The sequence below is a fragment of the Aplosporella prunicola genome (genome assembly GCF_010093885.1).
Source record: "Aplosporella prunicola CBS 121167 unplaced genomic scaffold K452scaffold_3, whole genome shotgun sequence".
NCBI classification, from domain to species: Eukaryota; Fungi; Ascomycota; class Dothideomycetes; order Botryosphaeriales; family Aplosporellaceae; genus Aplosporella; species Aplosporella prunicola.
Window position 1 is genome coordinate 1,257,671 of NW_022983531.1, and position 26,994 is coordinate 1,284,664.

At 57.0% G+C, this 26,994-nt stretch overlaps 11 protein-coding genes across 11 annotated transcripts; 6 read left to right on the forward strand and 5 right to left on the reverse strand.

Annotated features, from left to right (window-relative positions):
- Positions 1-111: 111 nt before the first annotated feature.
- On the forward strand, positions 112-945 carry K452DRAFT_305284 (uncharacterized protein; the record flags this gene model as incomplete). The annotated part of the gene is made up of 1 exon (XM_033542883.1): positions 112-945. The coding sequence occupies one exon, from the start codon at positions 112-114 to the stop codon at positions 943-945; it is 834 nt and encodes a 277-aa protein (XP_033402051.1).
- An 81-nt stretch (positions 946-1,026) lies between these two features.
- On the forward strand, positions 1,027-2,022 carry K452DRAFT_109260 (uncharacterized protein). Its single transcript, XM_033535005.1, has one exon. It carries the CDS (start codon positions 1,108-1,110, stop codon positions 1,657-1,659), a length of 552 nt encoding a protein of 183 aa, XP_033402052.1. The 5' UTR covers positions 1,027-1,107; the 3' UTR covers positions 1,660-2,022.
- A 299-nt stretch (positions 2,023-2,321) lies between these two features.
- On the reverse strand, positions 2,322-3,165 carry K452DRAFT_324301 (uncharacterized protein; the record flags this gene model as incomplete). The annotated part of the gene is made up of 3 exons (XM_033544698.1): positions 2,322-2,966; positions 3,036-3,073; positions 3,123-3,165. 3 exons carry the CDS (start codon positions 3,163-3,165, stop codon positions 2,322-2,324), a joined length of 726 nt encoding a protein of 241 aa, XP_033402053.1.
- Positions 3,166-3,339: 174 nt separating this feature from the next.
- K452DRAFT_283623 (uncharacterized protein) lies at positions 3,340-6,121 on the forward strand. The gene is made up of 7 exons (XM_033539800.1): positions 3,340-3,498; positions 3,550-3,603; positions 3,683-4,292; positions 4,349-4,542; positions 4,590-5,118; positions 5,195-5,504; positions 5,600-6,121. The coding sequence occupies exons 1-7, from the start codon at positions 3,361-3,363 to the stop codon at positions 5,706-5,708; spliced, it is 1,944 nt and encodes a 647-aa protein (XP_033402054.1). The 5' UTR covers positions 3,340-3,360; the 3' UTR covers positions 5,709-6,121.
- Positions 6,122-6,444: 323 nt separating this feature from the next.
- Positions 6,445-9,554, reverse strand: K452DRAFT_348888 (uncharacterized protein; the record flags this gene model as incomplete). Its single annotated transcript, XM_033545564.1, has 6 exons — positions 6,445-6,751; positions 6,829-6,832; positions 6,921-7,407; positions 7,438-9,166; positions 9,200-9,459; positions 9,510-9,554. 6 exons carry the CDS (start codon positions 9,552-9,554, stop codon positions 6,685-6,687), a joined length of 2,592 nt encoding a protein of 863 aa, XP_033402055.1. The 3' UTR covers positions 6,445-6,684.
- A 75-nt stretch (positions 9,555-9,629) lies between these two features.
- On the reverse strand, positions 9,630-11,533 carry K452DRAFT_283624 (uncharacterized protein). Its single transcript, XM_033539801.1, has 5 exons — positions 11,072-11,533; positions 10,593-10,949; positions 10,507-10,525; positions 10,310-10,421; positions 9,630-10,226 (listed from the first exon to the last, which is right to left on the reverse strand). Exons 1-5 carry the CDS (start codon positions 11,184-11,186, stop codon positions 9,735-9,737), a joined length of 1,095 nt encoding a protein of 364 aa, XP_033402056.1. The 5' UTR covers positions 11,187-11,533; the 3' UTR covers positions 9,630-9,734.
- Positions 11,534-13,625: 2,092 nt separating this feature from the next.
- Positions 13,626-15,525, reverse strand: K452DRAFT_294916 (uncharacterized protein; the record flags this gene model as incomplete). Its single annotated transcript, XM_033541757.1, has 4 exons — positions 13,626-13,637; positions 13,700-14,249; positions 14,301-15,392; positions 15,482-15,525. 4 exons carry the CDS (start codon positions 15,523-15,525, stop codon positions 13,626-13,628), a joined length of 1,698 nt encoding a protein of 565 aa, XP_033402057.1.
- A 275-nt stretch (positions 15,526-15,800) lies between these two features.
- Positions 15,801-18,486, reverse strand: K452DRAFT_243104 (uncharacterized protein). Its single transcript, XM_033537893.1, has 3 exons — positions 18,053-18,486; positions 17,825-17,994; positions 15,801-17,775 (listed from the first exon to the last, which is right to left on the reverse strand). Exons 1-3 carry the CDS (start codon positions 18,311-18,313, stop codon positions 15,993-15,995), a joined length of 2,214 nt encoding a protein of 737 aa, XP_033402058.1. The 5' UTR covers positions 18,314-18,486; the 3' UTR covers positions 15,801-15,992.
- Positions 18,487-19,642: 1,156 nt separating this feature from the next.
- Positions 19,643-22,442, forward strand: K452DRAFT_294918 (uncharacterized protein; the record flags this gene model as incomplete). Its single annotated transcript, XM_033541758.1, has 5 exons — positions 19,643-20,122; positions 20,180-20,938; positions 20,993-21,099; positions 21,154-21,316; positions 21,369-22,442. 5 exons carry the CDS (start codon positions 19,643-19,645, stop codon positions 22,440-22,442), a joined length of 2,583 nt encoding a protein of 860 aa, XP_033402059.1.
- A 443-nt stretch (positions 22,443-22,885) lies between these two features.
- Positions 22,886-24,621, forward strand: K452DRAFT_283628 (uncharacterized protein). Its single transcript, XM_033539802.1, has 3 exons — positions 22,886-23,359; positions 23,519-23,821; positions 23,892-24,621. Exons 1-3 carry the CDS (start codon positions 23,143-23,145, stop codon positions 24,374-24,376), a joined length of 1,005 nt encoding a protein of 334 aa, XP_033402060.1. The 5' UTR covers positions 22,886-23,142; the 3' UTR covers positions 24,377-24,621.
- Positions 24,622-25,268: 647 nt separating this feature from the next.
- On the forward strand, positions 25,269-26,994 carry K452DRAFT_220062 (uncharacterized protein; the record flags this gene model as incomplete). The annotated part of the gene is made up of 6 exons (XM_033536447.1): positions 25,269-25,408; positions 25,509-25,518; positions 25,612-25,769; positions 25,828-25,874; positions 25,929-26,024; positions 26,114-26,994. The coding sequence occupies 6 exons, from the start codon at positions 25,269-25,271 to the stop codon at positions 26,992-26,994; spliced, it is 1,332 nt and encodes a 443-aa protein (XP_033402061.1).

Below are 26,994 nucleotides of genomic sequence, written 5' to 3' on the forward strand. Positions count from 1 at the left end.
GCACACTCGAACGAGACGCGTCTCGCGTCCACGAGAGAGATATATACATATATATCTCCAGGCGGAATAATCGATCGCCTACCTACCCACTCACCCACGCATCCACGCACCATGCTCCGCGAAGCCACAGCCGCCGGCGACCGCTCGCCCACCTCGCCCTTTGGCAGCAACGGCAGCAGAGGCGGCACGCCCGCACCCGCGTCCACCAGCGCAACAGCGACGGCGCTCGACGACATCTTCGGCGACGAAGCGGCGCCGGAGCCGCCTGCGGTGCAGCATCGGCTCGACGACGTGTTTGGCGACTCCTCTGACGACAACGACGACGACAACGACGATGGTGGGGTGCAGCAGCGGAGCAACGCCAATGCCGACGCCAATGGCGACAATGACGCCCCGTCTGCCCGCCGCACCGTCTCGGATATCCCGCGCCTGCGCAGCGTGCACGTCACAGCGGGGTACCGGGACGGGATCGCATCGAGCAAGAGCGCGCACGTGCAGGCCGGCTTCGACGAGGGGTACCCGCTCGGCGCGGTGCTAGGGCTGCGCGCGGGGTGGCTGCTGGGCGTGCTTGAAGGGGTGGCGGTTGCGTTGCGGGGGGTTGGGGGCGAGCGGTTCGAGGTTGCGAGGGATAGGGTGAGGGATGCGCGGAGGGAGCTCGATGTCGGGGTTTTGTGCGGCGAGGAGTATTTTGATGCGGAGGGCGTGTGGAGGTTTAGTGTTGGTGAGGGTGAGGGTGTGGGGGAGGTCACGTTTGAGACGGTCGCGGCGGCGCATCCGGCGCTGGTTAGGTGGGCGGGCGTTGTGGCTAGTGTGGCGGGGGAGGAGGGCGTGGATTTGGGGGTTTTGGATCGGAGGCCTGCGGATAGGGGAGATGAGGAGGAGGGTGTGGGGGAGGGAGTAGGAGAGGAGGAAGTCGAGGCGGCTAAGACGGCGGTGGTGGGGTGAGGAGCAAGTTGCGGAGGCGGGGATTGCAGAGGCTGAAGAAGCGCAAAAGCACGATGGTGCCGAAAGCGAGAAAGAAGAGGGAGAACTTGCGCCTCGAGCTGGCCTGCCTGCCTGCCTGCCTGCCTACGACGCTACCTCTCCCCCTCCCCACATATAGCCTCAATGGCCCGCCGACCTGTCGCCGCAAAACGCAACCTACCTACCAGCCAAAGAGCATACCCTCGCCGCCACCGACGCGCAAAGTACACGCTCGCCCGGCCACCCAGTCAGTCAGTCAGCTCCGCGGGTTGCGCGAGAACCGCGCGCACACACACACACACACACACACGGATACCCGTGCCAGCCTACCGCCACGCAGAAGTCGCTCCCCTCACCAACGCCCAAAGACGGAACAATACCCGTACAGCAGCGCAGCAGAAAGAACCCAAGACCAATCACAAACAACGACAACAAGGGCGCAACACAAACCCTGCCATACCCACTCACACAAGCCAAGCCCCGCTCTCCAAAAACCAAAACCAAAAAGTCGAGGCGCGAGCACTGCTTTTGTACCACCCAATATATAGCACAGTGCACGCCACGCCCTCACTGGATAGCTACCTAGCTACTTCTCAGCTATCAGCTACTGCAATGCGAGTGCCTCCTCATGAATCACATGCGCTGCGGAGCGGCGATGCGTACACCCATCCAACAAGCCGTGGCGGCGTGGCCTAATTTCTTTTTGGGAACCGTGCTTGCCGTGTTCGTGTCGATGGGGACCTGCCATCGGGTTGGTCGTGGGGGCTGTTCTTTCCGTGTGGGGGCTTGGTTTGGGAGTTATGGCTTGTAGCTTGGGGGTGCTGTTGCTGGTGAGATTGGTGACATACCTAGTGACAGTGTTTGAGCGGGGCAGCAACGGGAGCTTCCAGTTGAGTTGTTAAAAAAAAAAATAAAAAAAAAAAATTAAAAAAAAAAAAGGCGTTTGTTGTTTATTGTTTATCGGCATACTTAGCCGGGTAGGTGTCGAGTGGCTGTTTCCACCGCTTTCTCAGTACTCCTATAGGTAATGAGAGTAACGTCGCACGTTGAACAGTCAGCGCCAAAAGGGACCAAATGGTAGTCATGTCGTTTTCGTTTTTCATTTTCGTGACTCCTCGAGCGAGCCTGCCTGCCTGCCTGATCTACCGCGTTATTAAACATCCGACGCCAAGACTGCCCGCAATCACCCCCGCCCTGTCGCCTGCCCGCCCCGATAGATAGATTAGACCCTGATTTGCGCCTAGTTTTCCCGCGCTTGCACTGAAGCGTGTTTTTTAAACCCACTATAGTCGGTTTTCAGCAACCGAGACTGCTTAACTAAGTATGTATTCGTAGCAACACATTGCTCCGCCGCCGCCTCAAAAGCCGTTGACAAGCGGCGGGGCAGAAGCACCATTGGCGTCAGCAATGCTCCAGTCCGTGACCTGGCCCTTCCAGTCCGAGATCCTGCCGTCCTTGATCTTGACGACGACGACCTTGACCTCCTCGCCCTCGACCCAGCGCAGCCGGCCGCCATCACCACTGTGCATAGCGGTGGGGCTGGTGCCGAAGAGGTCGGGCCCCCCGCCGGCAGCCGGGTCGTCCATCTCGTTGCCGAACGTGTTGTTCTCGAGATGGCGGGCCTTGAGCCACTTTTCCTCGTCGGAGCCATGCGGCACGAAGACGGCGTCGCCGTTGATCGTGGCCGAGATGCGCGACAGCGCCGCAGAGTTGATGCCCAGCAGCAGCGTGGCCAGCGAGCTGCGCGAGCGCGCCGCACCCCCGGCTGGCGGCGGGCTGCCCTCGCGGCCTGACGACGACAGCGTCGGCGGCCGCGTCGACACCCAGTCGTGCACTAGTAGCGAGACCCGCGGGTTGCGCCGCAGGTTGTCCGTCTTGTGCGACGTCGGCTCCGTCGTCATGACGATTTGCGGCGTGTTGGAGAAGGGCGTCGTCGCCAGGTACGTGTAGTTCATGAGCGAGATGTGTGGGACGGCGTCGGGCGACGAGGTCGCGAGGTGGAGCTGCGCATCCGGGGTTAGCTGGCTATATTTGGGCACGACGTCGTGTAGCTGTGGGAGTTGGTGCCTTACGAAGCGGGCATTTTCCAGGCACTGGACGACTTCCGAGGCTGCGAGAAGGTCAGTATCGAGGGTGAAGGTGGGGCGGTGAGACCTTACGCAGAGCGGGAGAAGGGCGGGGGAGGGAATCTGCGTCAGGCATGGTTTTGTTTTGTTGAAGATGTTTGTTTCCGAGATGGGATGGGATCTAACTATCTCGTGACGGGCAGCAGCGGAGATTGAGTTCGTCATTGAGTGATCTGTGCGTGGGCTCAGCCCTGTGCGCCTCCACAGTCGGCGCGTCCACGACAGGCAATTCCGCCCTGACCGACTCTCCACCCCAAAACACCAACCTGCAATGGACCCTTCGCACGACTTACCCTCGCCTTCCGGCTCCACTCCCAACAGTGTCGAGCACAACAGCAACAACAACAACAACCATGGCCCCGCCTTCAACGAGCCCATCACAAAGGTCGACGAGGTCTTGTATTCTGACGTGCGTTCTCCCGAGCCTGCGCCACATACGACACACTTCTAACCTTCACAGATCGGATTGACTACGCTGCTCACCCGCCTGAAGCAAAGTATCGCATCCGCCAGGGTATGTCGCAAGGCGCGCGCGCGGGGGTTCCCGGCCACCACCACGACCACCACGACCACCACTGACCCTTGGCGCCTAGGACTTCTCCGGCTTCCTCAACAAGCGCTCCAGACTCGAGGAGGAGCAGGCGCAGGGCATCAAGAAGCTCTGCCGCTCCACCCATGAGTCTCTGCGCCGCAACGAAGTCCGCCAGGGCACCTATGCCGCCCAGTTCGAGGAGGCCACCCGGCTCCACGAACGCATGGGCGAGAACGGCATGCAGTTCGCGCTGTCGCTGCACCAGATGCACGAGGACTTGAACGAGCTGTGCAGCAACATGGAAAAAGGGCGCAAGACGTGGAAGCAGACTGGACTGTCAAACGAGAAAAAGGTCTCGGACGCGATCGCGCAAATGGAGAAGGCAAAGTCGAAGTACGACTCTCTGGCCGAAGACTACGACAAGGTCAGGACCGGCGACAAGAGCGCCGGTAGGGTTTTCGGTATCAAGGGGCCCAAGAGCGCGCAGCAACACGAGGAAGATCTACACCGCAAGCTGCAGGCTGCGGACCAGGATTACGCGGCCAAGGTGCAGAACGCACAGATGTTGAGGCAGGAACTGGTGGACAAGCAGAGACCCGAGGCGGTGAGCGCTCTTCTCGACTTGACCAAGGAGTGTGATGCCGCCGTCGCGCTGCAATTGCAGAAATTCGGTAAGCTTGCTTCGTGTGTACCGCTGTTCTGTAACTGCTCACAAAGCCGCTTGCAGCTTCTTTCAACGAAAAGCTCATTCTGGGCAACGGCATTTTGGTTGCGCCTCTCAACAACCCTGGCGAGCCACCGCAGTCGAGTCTGAGGGACATTGTCTACAGGGTTGACAATGAGAAGGATTTCCAATCCTACATCAGGAGCCAATCCAGCAAAGTCACCTCGCCACCCATAATCATGTATAAGCAGCACCCGGTAAGCATTTTAACTTGAGTTTTCTTTACTCGTCTAACAAAGGTTAGACTTTGGCGCCACCGCCACAGCCAAGTGCAACTCCAGTGCATACCAAGCCGCCCCAATTGGGTCCTATTGATACCGGCTCGCATATGGAGTCTCAGCCTCAGCAGCAGAGCGGCGCTGGGGGATCATACTTGAACTATGATTCCGCGCCAGGACAATCGCTTATGTCGCCGCAGGATGGTCCGAAACACAACCCTTACTCTTCGCCGACGCGGGAAACCCCGCCGTACCCAATGTCGTCGAACCCGCCTTACAACGGCTCTAGCGATGGCTACGGCATGTCTCCGCCAAAGAGCGCAGGCTTTGGCGGGCCAGTGACTAACGCTTCTTCGTATGCTAACGCGCCGCCGATCAAGCCGGTGTTTGGCATTACGTTGGAGGAGCTGTTCCACAGAGACGGCACCCCCGTGCCCATGGTCGTGTACCAGTGCATCCAGGCCGTGGACCTGTTCGGCCTCGACGCCGAAGGCATCTACCGGGTGCCAGGCACGAACTCGCACATCCAAGCGATGAAAGCCATGTTCGACCACGGTAAGCGCCATCCACCCCTCCCCTCAACACCAAACTTCCCAACCAAAAACAAAAACTCACACACCAGCAACGACAGACTCGGAAATCGTCGACTTCCGTAACCCGGAAGCCTTCTTCCACGACGTCAACAGCGTCGCAGGCCTGCTAAAGCAGTTCTTCCGCGACCTGCCCGACCCGCTGCTCACGCAGGAGCACTACGAGGCCTTTATCGACTCGGCGCGCATCGACGACGACATTGTGCGCCGCGATAGCTTGCACGCCATTATCAATGCGCTTCCGGATCCGAATTACGCGACGTTGCGTGCGCTTGTGCTGCATTTGAATCGCGTGCAGGATCGTAGCGCGAGTAATCGTATGAGCACGACGAATTTGGCGATTTGTTTTGCGTATGTGGACATTTCCTTTCTTTTCCTTTCCTTAATTTGCTCCATACCCTTTTGCTTTTGTTATTGGATGTGGTGCTGACCATTTGTTTGTACAGCCCGAGCTTGATGGGCCCGCATAGAGGCCAAATGGCCGACGCGGGCTTGCAGGCCAAGGTCGTGGACACGATTCTCGTGAATACGTACCAGATCTTTGACGAGGACTAAGTTAAGTGGATCAGTATGGGTATGTAAGGAACGGGAGATATGGGCTGGGGAGGGGGAGTAAGTTTCTGAATGCCGGTGTTGGTAAGGAAGGATATGCTGTGGTAATATGGCTGTTGAGTTGAGTTGAATTGCGTGGGGAGGGGCTTTTATATAGTTGTTGTTGTTGTGTGTTCTTTTTACTTTACTTTTACTCTTGGAGCCGGCGGGCGCTGCTGGTGTTTGATACCAATTTACGTTTTATTAGTGCATCCTTTGTTTGGATTGGTTTGGATTGGTTTTGGATGTTTGCTGGGTGAGGGTGAGTAGTGGGGTTTTTTGCTTGTTGCCGTTGGTTGGTGGCTGGGGCGGGTTGGGCGTGAAGTTTCTGGTGTATGTACGTCTCTATCTCACGCTATCTAAATAAAAGAACCAGTAAGGTCGTACGTAGTTACAGCAAATAGCAAATACCATTCTAATCTTTATATGACTAAATAACGGTGGAGACCTCCTCTCTTTCCCCCCTCTTTCCCTCCTCTCTCCCTATATTACTATTATATTATATACGAGAAGGCGTTAACTGCCAAGTAACTTTACTATACTATAACTAACTCCAACTATAACTAGTAGTAGGAATAAGTATAAGTAAGTATAAATGTTCTTTTATATATATATATATATATATGGAGCTAAGAGACTCTCTTGTGTTAGAGAATAGACGTATCGTTTTTTTAGTGTTTGATTGCGCTGTACTTACCTTGTTTATTTGTTTTGTTTTGTTTTATTTATTTTGTTTAAACTGTACTATATAGCTATCCCCCAGCCTAGCCAAGCGTGCAACCCGCAGCTGTACGTAGTAGATAGGCAGGTACCTTACCTAGGTATCAAAACATCACGCCCCTTCACACACCACTCTATATACGCCGCAACTCCCACCTAACTCCACCCCACCTACCCCATCCCAAACGAACCAAACCAAAAACCAAAGAAAAGCAGCGCACTAAAACCACCGCCTCCCCCTCAACTTCCCCCACCACCTCTCCCGTTCCCCCTCCTCGCAAGGTCCCCTAAACCCCAGCAAGACATCCCTGCCTAATCCCTCACCTCTGGACCTCCTTTCCCCTTCCCCACCACCGCCACCCACACCACTTCCACCACTCCCAGCACCGCCCACCCCAACCCCCCCAGCACCTCCGATCCCTCCAACCCCTCCCGCCCCCTCCCCACCCCCCACACCCTCCTTCCCAACCCTAACATCCAAATCAAAAATATCGCCATTAAGGCAAAAACTCGCGCGAACCCTAACGCCGCCTACCCTTCCTTTCGCCACCTCCGACAAATGCGGCCCCACCTGCCGCACCACCTGGGCCGCGAGCGCCTGGGGCCGGAAATGCGCTTCTAGGCGTTGAGGCCAGGATAGTGGCGCGAGTGCGAGGACGGGCTCCGGGCCGTTGAGTGGGTCGCCTGTTATGCTTATGAGGTGGGCGGGGGGTGGGGGTGCGTTGTGTTGGTTGTGCTGGTGGTGGTGATGGTGCTGGTGGTTGTGGAGGAGGGGCGCGTGCGCTTGCGTTTGCGTTTGCGTTTGCGTTTGCACAGGCGCGGCCCCGTCGTCAGAGGCCGCGGACGAGGAAGACGAGGAGTAGAAGCCGTCAGCATCCGTGTTCGTTTCCTCCGGCAAATCCGGGTCGGGGAGGTCCAGCAGCGCCAGCGCAGTCGACGACGGCTCCCGCGCATTCAGCCAGTACGCAATGACTTCCTGGTCGCGGTCGGAGCCGTCAAAGAACGTCAGCATCCACATGCTGAGGACGAGCTCCTTTAGGTTATCGAAATGGCGCAGCGGGCGGAGCAGCGCGTCGGCCAGCCCCGTCGGCGCGAAAATTATCGGCGCGCCGTTGTAGCCGCAGAACTTGAGCTCCGTGATGCTGGGCGCGTGCAGCGACGCCAGCGTGTGCGTCATGACCGACGAGGCCGGCCAGCCGTACTGCGGCGTGAAGACAAAGTCCGGGCCGGGAGGCGTGAGCGCCGACTTGGACGTGCTTGTCAGCGCGGCGAGGTCCTCATTCTCCAGCGTCCAGCCCTGCTGCATCCACAGCGGCCACGTGTGGAAGTCGTTCTGGTTGCCCCAGGTGTTGCCGATGGGGCACGAGACGCCGATCATGACGACCTTCTTGAGCTGGCATCGGTGCAGCGCGCGCACCGTCTCGCGCTTCTCGTCCAGCGGGATTCCGCCCTCCATCTTGATGATTTCGAGCCTGGTCATGCGCGCCGCGAACTCGCTGATGAAGCGGCGGCGCCGGGTGCGCAAGTTCAGCGCCTCGCCGTGAGAGGACTCGTCCGTCCTCTTCTCGACGTGCCGAGAGAACTGCGAGTCGACTCGTAGCTCTGTCAACGTACGGGAGAGGTTCGCAACTACGCGGTCGGCCCTCGCAGCAACGTCGGGATGCGGCTTGCTATGACTGAAAAATCGACACATGGGCCAGGCAAGGCACTGAAGGTTCGGATGAGCTTCCATGAAGCTCAAAAACTTGACGGGACGACGCTCGTCATCTGAACCCTCCGATTCAGCCTCATCAAGCAAGTAGACGTCTTCGGGGACCTTGGTATATTCGGTGGTGGCAGCATTGCGCAGCTGGAAAGCTCGGAGGTTAGGGAAGCGGGAGACGCTCAGAAAGCGCAGTATCTGGTAGATTTCCGGAGCCATAGCCTCAGTTCGGCCGGTCCACGTAAGAAGCCAATCCAGGTTGAGCGATGCAAGTGTAAACGACGAATTACGGAGCAGAATGCTCAGGAAAAACGACGGCAGAGCTTTCTCGGAAGGGGGCATGGGGGGACTGTCTTCATGTGAGACCTTGTATATAGCTCTTTCCGCCCCAGGGATACTATCGTAAATTATATCATCGAACCGGCATGCATCTTCGGAATCGACCAGTTCCTGCCATATCGGTTTCTCGTAAAACCAACCTTCTGTAAGGGTTGTCTTATACTCGCCTCCAATGCCATTATAAAGCTGTTGCGAGGTCGTCTGAAGGCCGGGTATCTCAGCTTTGCCGCGTGCAAGTGCCGACCTCATTGGAGTGAAAGTATGGTCGAGGTACGACAGCCTTCTTAGTCTTATGGACTCGAGGCCCGACAAGTCGGGAAAGATCATGCCAGCAGGGCCAGGTACCGGGCACGCGAGCGAGCAGCTTTCGAGCCAGAGTTTCCTAAGCGGGACCTCGCGCGGGCGCTGCGGGTGGAGGAAGCCATAAAGCAGACCATAGGTCAGGTGGTAATGGCCAAATATAATGCGTAAGGTATGTACGTTGGTCATGTTCCATATGGCCATTCGTAGCAGTTTCTGGGTACGCACGTCTCGGGACAACGCTGGCGCCTCGAAGGATATATGCGGTAGTTCGGTGAAGATATTAGGCGTGGGCAAATGGCAGCGGTGCAGGACCGTCTGGACCTTTGATGCAACAAAGGGGTTCCTGCGCAGGTTAACCCTCTATTCTGCGCAAGAGACTGGTGTTTCATACTGGGCGATGACCAGCAGCTTCTTTACTATCGGGGTATCATCGTGTTCGTCCGAGTCTTCGGTCTCACATCTCAGACTGGCGAGCTGTAACCGCGTGTTCCTAGGATGCAGCGTCCAGCAGTCCTTCAACTCGAGGTCCTTCCATAGCTGCGGTATAGCCTGATCATAGCCCCAGCGGCAGGTCAGGGCGAATTTGGCGAGGTCGGGCGGGTCGAGCAGCTCTAGGATGTTGCAAATAAGCTCGCTGGGTAGCGTGGGGAACTGCACGGGTTAGCTTCCGAAGTAGCAGAGTCGCAGACGGGCAGACTCACCAGGGCTTGGTCGCCTGGGGTACGAGAAGCAGCTGCTGCAGCCATGGTTGGACTTGTGTGAGGTGAGCAGGTGGGATGATGACAATGGTTGGCCACAGCTTGGAGCTTTGGTGACGGAATGGGAGCGAGGTCAAAGCTCCCGCGGTGGGGCTTCAGCCCTACGGCTGTACGCGACGCGTTTTCTCTCAGCTTTAACTACAAATAGACTGACTATACACAGTTCCCTCACGGCCCCAGAACCCACCGCAGAATACACAAAATCCCATTGTCGGGACACACCTTCTCGCGCCCCAACTGCTTCCTCACCGGCCCCGTCGGCCCCGACCCATACCTCTTCAACAGGCCATCAAACCAGTCCTTCTGCCTAGGGTCACTTTCCGGATACTCCTGATCGCCCCACTTGCCCTCAAACAGCAGCCAATTAGTCGGGACCTGCGCGTCAGCATCCACAGTCGGAGCACCAGCAGCAGCACACTCCCCCTCCGCACCCCCTCTCCCAGCCCCCAGCGCCGTAAACACGGGCGAGCCAGAGCTGTTGCTGTACCCGAAAAACCACGCCCCAAGCAGCGGGTCCCAGCGCGTCGCGCCCTGGGTGTCGGGGCCGTCAGTGTGGTCCTCGACGAGCCCGGCCGGCAGGTTCAGGTTCGGGATCGCATGGTCGTGCGTCCCGGGGATGGCGTAGTTGGCGTGCGTGCCGTTGGCGATGTAGTTGAGGGGCTTGTGTGGTGGGGGAGGTAGGTTAGCTGGTTTGGTCACTGTGGTAGGTACCTAGGTGAGATGGATGTGGCGGGGGGGTTTACTCGTTTCCCGTCCTTGTGCAGCACTTTGTACGCAAAAGCTTGCCCGTTGCTGTGCTGCGAGTACCAGACGTACGTCGGCGTGCCGTTCTCGAAACGCACCATATTGTGCTCCCTAGGTAGGTGGCGCGCGCGAGTTTAGCTCACTCTCGCTCTCATCCAAACCGCACACAGCAAAACAAAACAGAACTTGCGCTCACCAGTCACCGACATGGTTACCTGCGTCCACAACATCAACATCAGCACTCTTTCCAACGCCAACCCACAAAAAACACTTAAAACTCACCCGCCTGAATCGCGCCACTCAAATACGCGCCGCCCCAATCGTACGCGTAAAAATACAGGTAAAACGCATCGAGGATCCCCGTTCCCTTCTCGACCAGCACGACGGCGGCAGTGGGGTCCTCGCCCGTCGCGCCCGCGCAGTCGGGCTTGCTGCCGCGCAGCCAGGCCGGGTCGGTGGTGACGTCGTCTTTGGAGGTGAGGTAGACGGCGTCGGAGAGCTGGTCCAGGTTGTCCAGCGTCAGAGGGTCGGGCGCGCTCGTTATGGGTGTGTAGTTCGTCTCTGGTTGCACGTGCGTGAGGTGTGCGGGGATGGAGGCTGGGAAGTAGGCTTCGGAGTGGTGGAGGTAGCTCAGTGGTGCTGTTGGGGGGGAGGCGGGTTAGTGAGGGGTGGTTTTTTCTTTTGGAGTGGGGTTTAGGGGAGTGGTGCTTGTGAGAAGAGTGTTGGTTGGAGAGATGGAAAATGCTGCTCTAGGTACTAACCATAGTCGAGCACATACTGCGGCACGCCCTCCGCCGCACGCTTCTCGAGCGAAGCAGTGGCAGCAGAAGAAGAAGCCGCACCAAGCAGCGCAGCCGCAAAGCCCAAGCGCACCATAGTGTAAAACGACGGTTAACCAAAGAACGAGAAGCTTACACCGAGAGGCTTACACCGAGAATAAAAGAGGGAGAGAGCAAACGAAGCAACAAAAGAACCCTCACCCCCAAGATATACCCCTCCCTCCTCCTCTAGCAGTCAATCAGTCAGTCAGTCACGCCCACGCCCACGCCCGGCACAGTGCGACACGACCGCCAGCGCCATCGCCCCATGGCCTTGCCACCAGCCATACAGGGCCGGGCAGGACATGGCAGGTGCAAAGCACGCAGCGCAGCGCCATCTCCGTCGCCACCGCCGTCCCTGTCGATCAGGATCAGGATCAGGATCAGGTTGGTAGGCCTGCAGGTCCGTGGACGGGTCTGCAGGGCCCCAGGTGCGCAGCCCAAAAAGCAAGTCTGTAGGTCCACAACCAAGCACGGCTCCACAACCAAGGAACAACCATCCATCCAAGAAAGCGGGAGACGGCAGCAGCACGAACCCAGCGCGTGCCTGCGTGCACGCACGCCTTGGCTATGTAGTTACCAGGATCTGGTCGGGATCTGGTCGGGTCGGGTCGGGTCAGGAACAGGGGGTTTGGGCGGGCGTGCAGGCTTGTGAGGCGCTCTGATTCGATGGCAGGGATTGGGTTGGGTAATAAGGTAATGTCCGATGCGGTGGTGCTGTGCAATAGTGTAGTGCGCTAGGTAGGTGGGTGCTGCACTGTAAAGGGGAGGCTTGTGTTGTAGTAGGCGACTAGTAACGACGTAGAAGCTGGTGTGGTGTGAGTTGTGAGTAAAGACAGAAGCGTTGTGCGCGGACGGCGCGAGCAGGTTAGTTACGGGTTAGTTAGTTTGTTTGCTTGGGGGTGCCGGGGTGGTTTGGTTACTCCGTACGGATTACATAGGTTGTATTACCTGCCTACCCTCATTAGAGGCGCACCTATCACTCACCATCACTCACCTACCACTTGACCTACCCTAACCGTCCAATCTCCCTATCCATCCATCCATCTCTTCCTCTACAGCACCACAGTAGTCAACTCCCCCAGCCCATACAACCCCTCATATAACTATCTAAGTAACAAGCACCCCCGTCCACGCGCGCGCACCCCTGCACCCTGCACCCCACACCCCTGTCGCCAGGCGTCTCGGCAACGCCGCGCGTGGTACGGCGTGGTGCAGGGGCGCGCGCGCATGGCATGCATCTTGGCACTGCCAACCAGGCAGCCAGCCAGCCAGGCACATGGCCGCTGCGCGTGCGCTGCGCGTGCGTGTGAGCGGGCCGTCTCGCCTCGTCTCGGCCAAGAAAGAAGGATGGAGTCGCGCGCGCGCTGCTACGGAGTGAGGTAGGTATCAGGTGCGGCGGTTGGTATTGGCTGGCTGGCTGGCTGGTTGGCTACTTTCTGTGCGTGTTCATCTAGGCATGTATGTCTGTATGTACATAAGAGGTGTGGTGAAGGTCGCAGGGGTAGGGGCGGGGCGTGTGAACGATGGGGGATGATGATGAAGGGGAAAGAGGAAGCAGAGAGAGGGAGAGGGAGAGAGAAAGAGAGAGTGCGGCACAGCGGCAAACCAAAAAATTAATACAACGTACCTAGTAACACGCGCTGCACCCACCCAAGCTGGCAGAGCGCAAAGCACAGTACAAAAAGAACAAGAAACACACAACCAGAAGCAGCGTACATACATATACAGCGCAACGCAAAGCAATGCAGCCCCTCAGCTTCGCAGCAGCCAAGCAAGCAAGCAAGCAAACAAGCAACCCATAACAAAAGCATTCAACCTCATCTATTTACTAAACCTATACAGTAACAACATCACTTACTCGAAACGAACGCAAAAAACTGAGAAAGAGAGAAGAAAGAACTAAAAACTAAAAACTAAAAACGAAGAACTAAGGAAGAAGAAATAAGAAAGAAGAAAGAAGAAAAAAGAAAAAAGAAGAGAAACCACAAATCACAAAACACAAACACACACAAACAGGCAGACAAATACACACATAGACACGTACATACATACCACCGCCATCCACCCACACATACATATACAAGTGGTCGTGGATAGTTTGGCTCGCGACACCTCATCGACGTTTCTTCATGCTCTTCCCCGCTCCTCAATGCCACAATAGACGCACTAGAACAACAATGCAGCGCAGCACCACCGTCGCGCACGACAGTGGCCAGACATGCCCTCGCTATGCAGTTTCGCTATGCAGTTTCGCCATGCAGTTCCGCTATGCACAACACAAAAACAAGCAGCACCGAGCGCACGCAGACGCGACGGCGCACATGCACGCAAGCGTAGCCACCCGCCGAACGACAGGCACAAAGATCGCTGAAGAAGCACGCTCCAAATTATCGCTTTCTAGAAACGTCTAAACTGACTCGAGCCCGAAAAGGTAAAAGCCGAAAGAAACTCGACCAGGCAAGTGCCTCTTCTATAGCCGAGATGCTGTACATGCTTAGATGACATACTGCGCGCAAGACATGTTAGCTGTGCGATCTCCTCAAGCGCATAAGGTGCAGGATGACTTACCGGGATGAACAGGTACGGGACCCTGCGCTCGTACTCCATCCACGCCTCGCCGTACTTGGCCCTGCAGCGCTGAATGTCCCTGTACGCGCGGTGGACGATCATGATGCTGAAGAAGACGGGGTAGAACCAGGGGAACGGGCTCTTGAAGCCGGTGATCAGGCCCCAGTTGAGCGCAAAGTACAGGTCGCACGTGTAGTGCGGCTTGCGCGCGAGCCCGTACCAGCCGTCGACCAGAATGTCGTTGCCCGTTTCCGTCGGGATCGTCTGCGGGTTGTGCACCTCGCGCCACGGCAGCACCGGGAACGACTTGCGGTCGTAGTCTGAGCCCCGTTCCTTGCGCCGGAAGTGGTTCTTCTGGCTGTTGGTCGTGTCCCACACCCAGTACACGAACAGGTAGCCCACAAACATCAGCGCCAGCACCCACGGCGAGTGCGAGTACTCCGACGGGTGGTGGTTCGCCAGGTAGATGGTGCAGTGGCAGTAAGAGAGCGGCACGCCTGCCAGGTTCCAGAAAGTCAGCATAAAGCCGAGCTTCTCAAAGTACATGTCCCTAGCGAGAATGTTAGCTTTGCATACGCCTTTCCGCCTCGCAGGAACTTACCAGGTCGTAACAATCAAATCCTCACCCTTGCAGCATGCGTTAGCGTAGAGCCAGTGCGCCATCAGCAAGAAAGCAACCTCTCCGCTGACGTAGCCCTCGTTTTCGTACTGCCTAGCGGCCGTGCCCAGGGTGGTGAAGAACAGAATGAACCAAGGCATGCGAACCTCGAAGAACATCTTCCAGTCAAGCCACTTGAACAGGCGGGGGTTCAGCTCAGCACCCATGAAGAAATCATACACAGGGTAGCCAGTCATCCGAACAGTGGCGCCACGGATATGCGCGCTGATGTAGAAGTAGAAGCTGAGCAGGAATCCGGAGCAGATGGCCACGGACATCAAAGGGCCAAACTCGTCGATCAGAGTGTACAACTTGAAGTAGCCAGTGTAGTGGAGAACGAAGGACAGGGCGATCGTCGTGTAGAAGCTGTACACGGCGGAGCAGTAGTACGTGAGCTGTTTGCCGCCAAGGTGCGGCAGAGGCTGGCCCTTGGAGTAGACACCGGGCATGAACAGGTAAAACACCACCTGCATGGCCAGGAAAGTCCAGTAGATCGTCCAGGCGCGCCTGTGCGGGAAAGCGCCGGTGTAGCACTGGTCGAACATCTGCTGGAAGAAGTCACCCAGGCTCTGGCCCGCCTCGGGCAGAGGAAAGCGGCCGTCATAGTATGTCGCGCCCAGCCACATGTAGTACATGAGCAGCGGGAAGCAAATCATCATGGCGCCGGTGCCCCAGGAACCCCCAAACTCCATATGCGTGTTCTGCTCCACCGTGGGATCCACGACCTTCTTGCCATTGAGAATGACCTCCTCCTTCTTCAGCTCTCCATGGCCGTTGGCATGGCCGTTGGCATGGCCATTGGCGTGTCCATTGGCGTGTCCATTGGCGTATCCATTGGCGTGTCCATTGGTGTACCCGTCCACGTGGCCATTAGCAGTCTCCTCGGCCTTGGAGAGTTCGCTCTGCAAGTTGATGGGAGGCACTGGTGTCGCGCGCTCGGAGCCCGAGTCGCCGCCGTCGGAGGTGGGAGCCACGGATTTGCGGGTGGTGCGGCGCCTGCTGGGCGTCTCGATGAAGCCAGGGTTGGACGGCTTTCTGTTCACACCCGTCAGTCAATGCGTCTCAGGGCGCGAAGCAAGAGGCGGAGGCTGTTCTGCCTCTGCATCCACAAGGACAATCATTACCTAGGCGTCTTGCCCGTCTGCGAACGCGTCACGCGGTCCGACATGGTAAAGGAGGTCTCGGATGGAAAACGGGGGTTACCTGAATCAAGCCGCGATAGGGCGAGAAACAGTGCGACTCATGCGAATTGGCAGAGCAGCACAAAGAGGATGTACGGGACTGACGACCTCCAGGCTCTGCTGGTGCTCAATGGCTTGTGCGTGGTGTAGTTGTTGCGCTGGCTTTGTTGACAACAGCGCCAAATTTGCTAGGCGACCGACGTCAAAGGCTAAAGCCTAAAGCGCGCGATTATTACACCAAGCCTGCACCACTGCGAGATAGACCCGACCACCTTTGTTTGACTGAACACTTCCGTGCGACGAAAGACAAAGTACACCGCTCAGTACGCTATTCAAATCGCGCCTTGCGCATCAATGCCGTTGTTCACTACGAGTATAAGCAAAGCATGCCGACCCCTGTCCCAATCCTGCAGGTACTTCCAGATGCGCCAGCCAATCACAACCCCGATATATATCACGCTCCCCTACGTGCTGTAGTGCTCATCAAGGTGATCTTCTTCTTTTTCTTCTTGGCGCCGCCTCCACTTCCTCCTCCTCCTCCACTCGCTGCTCCGCTCGCCGCTGCGCTGGAGGAGCCTTCTCCATTCCCGAGAGACATGGCCTGCACCTGCGCCATCAATTCTTCCTCTCCCAAAAGATCTTTCTCCCAGCCCTGCAGCCATCCATCATCGGCAGGACCATGGTCCTGGGCAAGTAACGGAGGCGACGTAGAGTGGATGGCTGTAGTCCCCCATACCGTCCGAGGAGCATTTGGACTCGTCGACGGTGACGCAAGAGAGGCGAAAGCAGAGCCCTGTCTCCGAGGATAAGGAGGCGACGTTGAAGCGTGGTCGGCATCTAGGGAGTCCGCATTTTCGGCGGACTCCGGAGGTGCTAACGGCTGGAACTCATCGGCGTGAAATCGGTTGATTGAGATGCTCGGCCTCTTCCGCCGTGCCTGAGCATATACCTTCTGGTCTTCCTCCTTCTCGGCTCTGATTCGTGCCTTCTCCTCTCTAGCCTCCTTGTCTTGATTCCTCTTACGCCTGCGCTCGATTTCTGGTTTGAATGTCTCTAAGATCTCCGGTGTTACGGTGTCGGTCCAATCGCATTCAAGAAAGCCAATTTCGCATCCGTATGGCAGATGTGCCAGGTATTTGGTACGCTTTCGCAATTCATCATCAACAACATGACCAGTCGAGACCCGCTCTACTCTCGGAAGAATCGTCGAAGGGAATGAGGCAAAACTACCGAAAGCTGCCTTTAGAATGCGGATGTCCAAAGGCGAAAGGTAATAATGGAGAAGTGCTTGATAGAAGAAATATTCCGATGGCGTTTGATGTTCATGCTGTTTGCTCCGGAACTCGGCAATGGAAGTTGACAAATTGCTTAGCGCCGGTTGCTGCATTTCAGCAGGAAGCCCATCAGCCTGTTCCGAGGTTTGAATAGGCTCCAATGCAGGGGCGCTCGAGGTGGTATTGTCAGTTTGGTTAGTGTCCGCTTCGGCCGCCGCCTGACCAGACTCTTCCACAACGTCAGGCTTCTTTGACTTCCCATCGAGTGGTTTCGTTACCGGGGGAGGGTTGCCGATGCCTTTGACCTTCTCTTTGGCTTCGCGAATCATTTTTATGGCTTTGCGGGTCCACTCAGCATTGTCCTCTCCGAACATCAGCTCGTCCTCCTTGCCCTGCCTATCCACTTCCTGAATGTCATTTTCCAATTGCTCGAGCATGTAGTCCTCACTGCCCTTCATGACGCGCGCGTAATCCATGACTTCAGCCGCCAGGTACCAAGGAATATCTCCATCTCTGCCCAGAGCATCAGCGCCGTCTTTGGGCAAAGCCAATGTGCTGCCGGCTGGGCGTGTGACGAGCCGAAGGACGACGTCTCCGCCTTCCCTTGGTGGCTCGCCCTCTTGCCCCATGAACCATCTAACCGGCCTTGTTTCAGATGTGTAGATGTTGTCCTCACAAATCGGACATTTTTTAAACCTTGCTTTCTTCTCCGGCACCTTGGGAGGCTCGCTTTCAGATTGCATAAAGCGAAGCAGACACGGCAAACAGAAAATATGGCCACATCTGGCCATTCGGGGCGCAACCGGAGTCCCAAGACATATCGGACATGAAGCGGACTGTGATTGGGCAGAAGCTAGAATCTGCAGGACGTTGTTCCAATCCAAGTGGACGTCGGCGTCGGCGCTCTGCGCTTGGTAGTCGGCGCGAGGATCAACGATAAACCGGTAATTCGCATGGACATATCTGGCGCAAACGTCAGCATAGCGAGACTTTCTGCATCAGTTCCACACACCTCGCTTTGTCGATTGCATGATAGCCAGACCCCAAGCCCCAAGTGGGATTTCTCCGGTAGCTCCGGCCCGAGCCGTGTCCATGGGATTGAGGGCGAGGCGGCAGGCTGAAGTTCATCAGGTGAGTAATGGAAGTCTGACCCTTCCGGCTGTTAGTGGAGCGCATGGCGACCTGCGGAAAGCTGTTAGACACGCTTGCGAAGGAACGCGCATGGTGATCCTTCACTTACGGCCTCCGCAATTGCATCTTCGTCCGCAGCCCCGTATTTTCTGACGCCCTTGTGCTTTTTCTTCGAGGCCTGGTTATTCCGTGGCGAGGGGTAAGCTCGCGACGCCGCCCCCGCACCAAAGCTGCCAGAACCGCCACTGCGGCGTTGACCGTAATTGTCGGCAGAGCCGGAGGGGCTCCCTTGCGACTGTACCGGGGAGAGCTGGGCCGCTGTGTTGGCTGACTTGGGGGCGGCGGCCGGTGGGTTCGAGCTGGCGGACATGACGGTGTTTCGCAGCCGGCTATGACGAATTGCGAACGACAGAGCAGAGCTTCAGACGCGCCCGCCGACTGGAATTCGGGCGGAGAGGCGGAGCTGGGAGGAGATGGTAGAGGGTTACCACTAGGTTGTTGCAGAGCGTTGGGTGGCGCTTTTGGTCCCCCAGAGGGCGGACTTGAGGGTCGAGAGCAGAGTCATTCCATGCTTGACGAGGGGCGATTGATGATGGCTGCCTCGAGCCGTATCACGTGCCTCAGATCACGTTCCGGCAGGAGCTGTACCCTATCAGGTACACCAGATAGGCAGCAGCTACTAGCCCGCACACCGAACAAGACTCGATGGATGACTGACCCAGCAGATGAGAGAGAGCCGCCAGCGGGTCACTGAGGCGCTTGTCCAACCGAAAAAGGTGCATATTGAAGTGGACTCGGTACTCTCCAGAGGGACGAACAAGCCGTAACCGTAGGTCTCGTTTGAGGTTTTGTCTGTCTACTAATGTCCGTCACCGTGGAGCGAGATTCACCGTCCAGCGAGTCAGGGAAGTATACAAGCAGACCCCATAGAGTACTCTTTATCTAGGTACAAGCCCGAGTCCTGGATGTAAGTGAAAGGCTCTTAGAGCACATCAAACGCTCCTCACCGTCAAGTGCGATTCACCGTCGTAGCTGCGAGGTAGGTAAGGACACAAGTAATCTCTATGGATTACTCCTTGTCTAGCTACAAGTCTAAGTCCCGAGTATGTGCGGGAAGACCTTAGAGCACACACATGCTACAAGTATCTTGAGTGGATGTCTTCTTCTACCTCGCAAGAAGGTGAATCTCGCTTGACGGTGACAGAGGTTAGTACAAATAATACCTATCGAGTGCAAGCAAACAAACAAACAAACAAGCTAGCTAGCGAGGGTGCTTTCGGCTCCGCTCCGCTATTTCGCCGCATATGAAAGAGTTGAGAACATGTCAGCCTTTGCTTGGTGCGGGCGCATCCCATCACAAATTGTCGTCTTTGGCCGATCATTCTCCGCCAACGGCCAACCCGCGACATCGCATCACATCACACCTCGCCCGCCCCAACCCTCAGCTTTCACCCCGCCGCCGCCGCACCGCCGTTGCCGGCGCCATCGCACTCTCTCAGTGAGCAGAAGGCACCTCTTGGCGGCCTTCTCATAATTATTCCCGTTCGCCTCACAAGTCGGTGGCTGAGTCCTTGAGACCAGCGCTGGATTGTGAGGCATCTTTCTCCGCCCACCCATGATGCCTGGCCATAGTTTGCCGCCTTCTATGAGAAGGCAGGATTACTATCTTCCACCGCAGGCGCATTCGCCGGTGCCCACCATGCCTCTATACTCGGGATATCACCATCCGGTTCAGTATCACGGCCATCCCTACTACCCCCAGCAACTCTACCATCCGTCCTATCACCACCCGTATCAGCACCCGTTGCCGCCACGGCCTTTTCCGCAGCACCCGCCACCGCACTCTCCCGTGGTCGTCTCCTCGCATCCGGCCATCCACTCCGTCGCTCCCGCCCACCGCCAGCACGTCCGCACTCCGCCGGTCGCCCACACCCACACGCCTCCCGCCGCTCCTTTGGTCGCGCACTCCCCGGCTCCGCAACCTGCGCCTGCGCTCGCCATTGCGCCCGCGCCCGCGCCCTCGACCCCTTCGGTATACGCGCAGTCCTTGGTGTCGCCTTCGACGCCGACCACGGCGCCTAGCACCACGACGCCGCCACTCCCTGCCACCGCGAGGCAGTCGGCTCCCGCCGCCAACGCGCCTCCGGCGCTTGGCCGCAGGATGCCGTTCTGGCCCCAGGTAAGCTTCCAATTTTGCGCACCCGTCAAATCTCACCTGTTTCTGACTGTCGCCCAGCTCCCATGGCACTCTCACCCTGATGAACCGTTTCCCCCCAAGGCGCGTCGGCAACGGCGGCGTCGCCACGACCTGCCTGCGTCGACCGAGCCTGTGCTGGAACTTCCGACAAGGGATCAAGTATTGGAGGCCGAGCAACCAGAGGAACACACCGAGTCTCAAGACTCGACGTTGGCCGCCGCATCGGAACGCGAGACGCCCGCTACGTCGCAAGCGCCTTCGGAGGCGGATTCCACCCACCCCACGACTCCTTCTTCCACCTTGCCTGCTTCTACTCCTCGAGCCCAGCAGACCACCGCAGGTCACTCGCGCAAAACTACTATCCCTGCTGTGCCGCTTGTGCCACTCAAGCCAAAGGATGCAACTGTTCCGGCTTCTCAACGGAAGGATAGCACAGCTACATCGACTGCTGAAAGGCCAAGTACTGCTGGTGGTGCTGCGCAGGAAACGCCAGAGGCTGCAACTCCGGCGGCGCCAACATCTCCCGAGTCAGAGCGGACTGCGACTGCTGCTTCGCCTCCACCAAAACCGGCTGCACCCAAGTCATGGGCGGATCTCGTGAGAGCGAAGAACGCCAATAACGCAGCCGCATCGTCTGGAACGACGAATGGAGCTGTTACCACTAATGGCTTTGCTCCGCCAAAGGCAGACTCGACTGCGGAAGTTCTCCGGACCTATAACGCCGCCTCGGACCACAAGATTCCCTTCCTTGAGCCGCGAGGCCTTGTAAATACTGGCAACATGTGCTATATGAACTCGGTAAGCTGAAAACAATACGCACGACCTCTTCTGCAATGTTAACGCTGCATGCAGGTTCTTCAAACACTCGTTTTCTGCATACCTTTTTACAATTTCTTGGATCAGGTTGGCAAGCGTGCGGCATATAGCTTCAAGAGCGAGACTCCTCTGATTGACGCTATGTATGTCCCCTGTTAATTGTTCACGTGTTTCCGAAGTGCTAACATATCTTGAAGGATTATGTTTATGCGCGAGTTTCCCGTAATTGATTCTGCAGCATCGACAGAGCAGCTTAGACTGAGGCTCAAGGATACGGAGCTAGAGCAGTATGGCGACGCGTTCATTCCGGAATTTGTCTATGATGTAATCAAACGTCTGCCCAGATTCTCATCCATGAGAGTAAGTGACTAGCGTAAAACCTATATATTTTCAGCCTTCTAACGAAAAACAGCGCGGTCATCAGCAAGATGCTGAAGAGTTTCTTGGTTTCCTTCTGGCTGGTCTTCACGATGAGTGCGCTCATGTCATGAAGACTGCGCCGCCTCCCCCGGTCACAAACAAAGAGCCCGTATCAGCAACTTCTGAGTCAAGCGGGGCTGACGGGTGGCTTGAGGTCGGACCTAAGCAAAAATCATCGATCACACGAGAGTCTGGCATGGATTTGGACACGCCCATCACAAAAATCTTTGGCGGAAAGCTCCGGTCGGAACTTAAGGTCCCGGGTCTGAAGACCTCTGTGACTCTTGAGCCCTATCAGCCACTCCAACTCGATATTGGCGCGCCAAACGTTAACAACATCATTGAAGCTTTGAAGGGGCTTACCCGCCCGGAAACTCTTCAGGGCGACTTTAACTCTCCTCGCGGACCTGGCACATCCGCGACAAAGCAAGTCTTTATTGAAACACTCCCGCCTGTCCTTATCCTTCACCTCAAGCGCTTCCAGTACGACAACACTGGAGGCACACAGAAGATTTGGAAGAAGGTTGGTTACCCACTGGAATTGGAAATCCCCAAGGAAGTCTTCCCGCAACATATCCGTCCTGGTTTGGCCGTCAAGGGTGGCTCACCCAAGTACCGCTTGACCGGTGTCGTATACCACCACGGCAAGAATGCCAGCGGTGGTCATTACACTGTCGATGTCCGTCGCCAGGAAGGCAAGGAGTGGATTCGGATGGATGATACCATCATTCGCCGCGTTCGCAGCGAGGATGTTTCCGAGGGCGGCAGCGAGGAAGATCCTCGTCTGCTGGCCAAGGCTCTAGAGCAGCACAAGCGAGACCAGAACGCCAACAAGAACATCTTTGAGCAGGCAGGCTTCGAGGAGGATGACGACCAGCAATCCGAGGGTGGTTGGAACCAGGTCAACGGTTCGGGGGCCGCTGGAGCCGCTGGCAAGAAGTGGGCAGGCGTCGTCAACGGCACGGCAACTCCCAGCTCGACAGGCAAGAGGACGCCTCTGCCTGACAAGGGGGCCAAGGACAGCAAGGTGGCCTACATCCTATTCTACGAGCGCATGAAGCCTTAAGTGTTGCGTCACAGTTCATTTCTCCGCAAACCTTTTTACGGGATAACGAAGCGTCCTGTATTCTCCAAAAGTTCGTCGTTTCTCGGTGCATTTTTGGCGCCGAGGCACAGGCTGGCCCGGTGGAGCCGAATGAGGCCGGGCTGTTAGGATAATGGCTTGGATTCAGAAAAGGGCTCCTTGGGCGCAGAAAACGGAAGGAAGGGCGGGCGCGGATGGCATTGGGGGGCGGGGCGTGTGTACATAGCTATCTGATGAGATGATTCGAGATGGGCAGGTGGAGGTAGAAGAGTAGTGTGTGACGAATGGCATGCATACCCGCGAGATGGTTGGCCTCTGGATCTGGTCCACGCTCATTGGGCGTGGGGGCGGGAAGCGAGGGACTGCGGGTTGCGGGGAAAGCTTTAAGAACGCGGAGGTAGCCCAAAGCGACACACGGCCATTCCCCGCGCGCACAACAGACGGATAGTCCCTTGATGCAGACAATCACGACTGGCACACAGCTTCCTCCTCCCGCACCTGTTGTCGTTCTGTTCATCGCGGCTGCACCTGCAGTGTTAGAGCGCTAAGCCCCCGAGCTCGCCTGTCGAGCGACGTCATCAGCCTGTTTAGATCGTCTGGGGGGATCCTCCCACCCTTCTGTCAGCTCCGACGTCTACTCATTCTCTCGCTCCAAACACCGCTCTGCGATACCCCTTCCATCATGTTTTGCCGAATCGCCCCCGTTCTGCGCATCTCTGTGCCGCCACGCTCTGTCCCATTGTCGCGCCCCTTCACCGCTCTCGCCGCTCAGCAGCATGCCTCGCGGGCTCCCGCGCTCGCCGACATCAAACCCGATGGGGCGAGCAGCTTCGATGAGAAGCAGCGTGGTTTCCGGCAGCATCTGAGGGAGCAGCATGAGAAGCGTGAGCAAGCAGAGAGTGGGTCCCCTTCTTTGTCTTCCCCGATGTCTTCTGTCAGTCGTGGTGCGTCTCCAACTTCTGTCGATCCGTCCGCGCCTTTCAACGCCGGGATCGACGTTTCCTTATCCCCTGGGTCCCTTATGAGGGCAGTTGGCTCACTACCACATCAATTCGCAGAAGAAGCACGGGCGCGCGAAGCAGCCGCCGATGAAAGCAAAGCCAAGGGCAAGTTGTCCACGCTAATCTACGGTACCAAGGAAGGTCGCAATCTCGACCGCGACATGGAGAGAAGCTTCTCCCAGGTACTAGCTCGCGGCAAGTACGTCCACTCGATCGTCTTCCACGAGGTCAAGCCGGACAAGGTAGACAAGTACGTCGAGCTCGTGGGCAACTGGTATCCCCGCATGGCCTCTATGCCCGAGAACAAGGTACACTTGGTCGGCAGCTGGAGGACTGAAGTGGGTGATTGCGACACATTCGGTCAGTAGTAGTGCCATCCACCTCCGTTCCCCTGCCCGGAGACAGGGGTTGACGTTATCTGCAACTACAGTGCACATCTGGGAGTACCAGCGCTACCACGGTTACCATGACTCGCTGTACTCCATTCAGCACCACCCCGAGTTCGCCAACTTTGACTCCAAGCTCAAATCGCTCATCCACAGCAAGCGCACCTCGCTAATGCAGGAGTTCTCTTTCTGGCCCACGACCCCTCCACGCGACCTCGGCGGCATCTTCGAGCTGCGCTCCTACACGTTGCACCCGGGCAACCTCCTCGAGTGGGAGACGCACTGGAGGCGCGGTCTCGCAGCGCGTCGCGAGGTCATGGAGGGCGTCGGCGCCTGGTTCGTCCAGATTGGTGAGCTCAACACGGTGCACCACCTCTGGCAATTTGCGAACCTCGAGGAGAGGAAGAAGCGCCGTGAGCAGAGCTGGAGCATCGAGGGCTGGGGCGAGACGGTGCACAAGACGGTGCCGCTGATTCAGACGATGAAGAGCCGTATCATGGTCCCGATGCCATGGAGTCCGACGAAATAGGAGTCGAGCGACGGGAGCGCAATGAAACCCTTTAGGTCTGGATTGAATGGCGCGATATCGTTGAGGAGGATGCTGCCGAATGCATTTGCTGCGGGTCAAGTCCAGGTATAGTTTGGGAAAGGCGCGTACGGCATTGGGGCATGCATTTTGCTCTTGTCGAAGGAGATTGATCAGGTCAGGCCCGTTAAGAAGCGCGAAACTAGTCTATCATCCTCCGATGTCGTGGTTCGTGAAGCACGGATGCCCGTCTAGCCATGTCCACTCTCAGTGTGGTTGTGGATATTCTTAAACCCTGGAGAAATGCCAAATGTTGACCAGACCGAGGTTTTGAAGTGGTGATAAACAAGCTGTCTGCTACATCCACCAGAAATATGTAAACTTAACCATGAGATTGTTGCTCCAAACCGTGTGCAATCCACTCAGCACCATCAAGATTTACTCAACGCCTCGTGACAACAGAGTCTCCAAGCCGGCTAATCTAGATTTTTATGCGGTGAAGTCGTTGCCTCGTCAGAAGTCCAACAACGTTGTTTCCCTGATTTGTCCAGCATGTGATTGCTCGAGCAGCCTATCAGCCTCGATGCATGTGAGACGTGTCTAGGAGCGCAACCGGCCCGATGACGCCAGCGCGTCGGGAATCCTGTCCACCGCGACAGAACACCAAACAATCTTTTTGCGCGGAACCTGCTTCTGACTTCTCCAACACCGCTTCCGGAGATACATACCTACCTACGCAGACCTCGTCGTTTTCAGCGCGCAACCGCATACTCGTCGACCTCTGCTTACACACCGGTTTCCCGCATCCGCGTCCCGCGCCGCAGCATCACCAAGGTGTTTGTTGCTATCCATTGCCAATCGTCACTCAGTCGAAAAGCGTGGGACTCCAACCAGGATGGTATACATCAGGCAGGACAAGCTGCCGAAGCTGAAGGAGTACAAGTACTCGGGCGTTGATCACAGCTTGGTGTCGCGCTACGTGCTCAAGCCGTTCTATAACAATGTGGTCATCAACTGCTTCCCCATGTCCATGGCGTAAGTGAGCTCGAGTCTTGTTATGCGCTGTTTGGGCGACAATCTGCAAGAGATTATGCTCCATGGGTTATCACAAATGCTGACTGCTGGTGGTTTCTAGGCCGAACCTCGTAAGCCTACCTATGACCTCACTCATATCCTCATCCCACCATGAGCCCGTCTGTGGAAGAACATTTGCTAAATCGTTGGTTCTGGAAATATAGATTACCCTCACCGGCTTTGGTTTCGTCGTCGCCAACTTCTTGACCCTTCTTTGGTACACCCCTACGCTGGACGTCGACTGCCCGCCCTGGGTCTACTACAGCTGGGCGATCGGCCTGTTCCTGTATCAGACATTCGATGCTGTGGATGGATCACAAGCGTATGTTATCGAGAAAGAATGGTGTGTTTGTTTTGGAGCATGAAGCTGACCTGTGAAGGCGCCGCACTCGTCAGAGTGGTCCGCTGGGCGAGCTCTTCGACCACGGTTAGTGACGTGATGCTCAAGATTTGAGAGAATGCTTGCTAATATGCGACTCAGGTGTCGACGCTATCAACACGTCTCTGGAAGTCCTGCTCTTTGCCGCTGCCATGAACCTTGGACAGGGCTGGAAGACTGTCATGACCCTCTTTGCCTGTGTGTACCGCTCTTTTACTTCCATGGCTCGCTCGTTCAGCTATAAACCTGGTCTCTGTCTGCGCGCGGTTTACTGATTGATATTGTAGCTTTGCTCACGTTCTACGTGCAAACATGGGATGAGTACCACACGCACACCCTAACCCTTGGGCTCATTTCCGGTCCTGTTGAAGGCATCCTCACTCTCTGCGTCGTGTACGCCCTTACCGGCTACCTTGGTGGCGGCAGCTTCTGGCAGCAGCCCATGCTGCAGACCATTGGTATCTCGCGGCCATCCTTCCTGCCCAACTGTCTGTACAACCTGGCCTGGAACGAGTGGTACATGGTCTACGGCGGTATCCTGCTCGTGTTCAACACGGTCACGTCCGCCAACAACGTCATCGAAGCGCGTCGTCTCCGGGGCCAGAAGGCGCGCGGCGCGCTGCTCGGCCTGATCCCCTTCTCCATGGCCTGGATCCTCATCCCGGCGTACCTGTACCTGCAGCCCGTCATCCTGACGCAGCACCTGGTGCCGTTTGTCTTCTACGTCGGCCTCATCAACGCCTTCTCGGTCGGCCGCATGATCGTCGCGCACCTGACCAAGTCCGCCTTCCCGCGCACCAACATCCTCGTCGCGCCGCTGGTCTTCGGCGTCGCGGACAGCCTGGGCCCGTTCCTCGCGGAGAGACTGCACGACATCCACATTGACGGGCTCGACCTCAGCAGCATCCGCAAGGTCGGCTGGCCCTCGGCTCTGGGCGACGGCGTCTACCAGGTCGCGTTCATGTTCATGTGTCTGGGCCTTGCGATCGGCGTGCATGCTAGCTTTGTCTGGGACGTCATCACCACGATCTGCGACTACCTCGATATCTGGTGCTTGACGATCAAGCACCCGTATGTCGAGACGAAGCGCACCAAGGTTGAGGAGAAGGCCGGCGTGCCCTCGCCTGCGGAGAAGGAGGTTGTGGGCAAGGGCCGCAAGAAGAACTAA

What these genes read in the sequence shown, in the direction of transcription:
- K452DRAFT_109260 (XM_033535005.1), top strand. Translation starts at nt 1,108, where the DNA reads ATGGCCCGCCGACCTGTCGCCGCAAAACGCAACCTACCTACCAGCCAA.
- K452DRAFT_283623 (XM_033539800.1), top strand. Translation starts at nt 3,361, where the DNA reads ATGGACCCTTCGCACGACTTACCCTCGCCTTCCGGCTCCACTCCCAAC. An exon ending in AAAGTATCGCATCCGCCAGG is followed by an intron (nt 3,604 to 3,682) that starts GTATGTCGCAAG and finishes CTTGGCGCCTAG; the next exon opens with GACTTCTCCGGCTTCCTCAA. An exon ending in AATTTGGCGATTTGTTTTGC is followed by an intron (nt 5,505 to 5,599) that starts GTATGTGGACAT and finishes TTGTTTGTACAG; the next exon opens with CCCGAGCTTGATGGGCCCGC.
- K452DRAFT_283624 (XM_033539801.1), bottom strand. Translation starts at nt 11,186, where the DNA reads ATGGTGCGCTTGGGCTTTGCGGCTGCGCTGCTTGGTGCGGCTTCTTCT. An exon ending in GCAGTATGTGCTCGACTATG is followed by an intron (nt 10,950 to 11,071) that starts GTTAGTACCTAG and finishes CCCCCCCAACAG; the next exon opens with CACCACTGAGCTACCTCCAC. An exon ending in TGCACAAGGACGGGAAACGA is followed by an intron (nt 10,227 to 10,309) that starts GTAAACCCCCCC and finishes CCACCACACAAG; the next exon opens with CCCCTCAACTACATCGCCAA.
- K452DRAFT_243104 (XM_033537893.1), bottom strand. Translation starts at nt 18,313, where the DNA reads ATGTCCGCCAGCTCGAACCCACCGGCCGCCGCCCCCAAGTCAGCCAAC. An exon ending in AAGATGCAATTGCGGAGGCC is followed by an intron (nt 17,995 to 18,052) that starts GTAAGTGAAGGA and finishes AGCTTTCCGCAG; the next exon opens with GTCGCCATGCGCTCCACTAA. An exon ending in CATGCAATCGACAAAGCGAG is followed by an intron (nt 17,776 to 17,824) that starts GTGTGTGGAACT and finishes CGTTTGCGCCAG; the next exon opens with ATATGTCCATGCGAATTACC.
- K452DRAFT_283628 (XM_033539802.1), top strand. Translation starts at nt 23,143, where the DNA reads ATGTTTTGCCGAATCGCCCCCGTTCTGCGCATCTCTGTGCCGCCACGC. An exon ending in GAAGCGTGAGCAAGCAGAGA is followed by an intron (nt 23,360 to 23,518) that starts GTGGGTCCCCTT and finishes ATCAATTCGCAG; the next exon opens with AAGAAGCACGGGCGCGCGAA. An exon ending in GGGTGATTGCGACACATTCG is followed by an intron (nt 23,822 to 23,891) that starts GTCAGTAGTAGT and finishes CTGCAACTACAG; the next exon opens with TGCACATCTGGGAGTACCAG.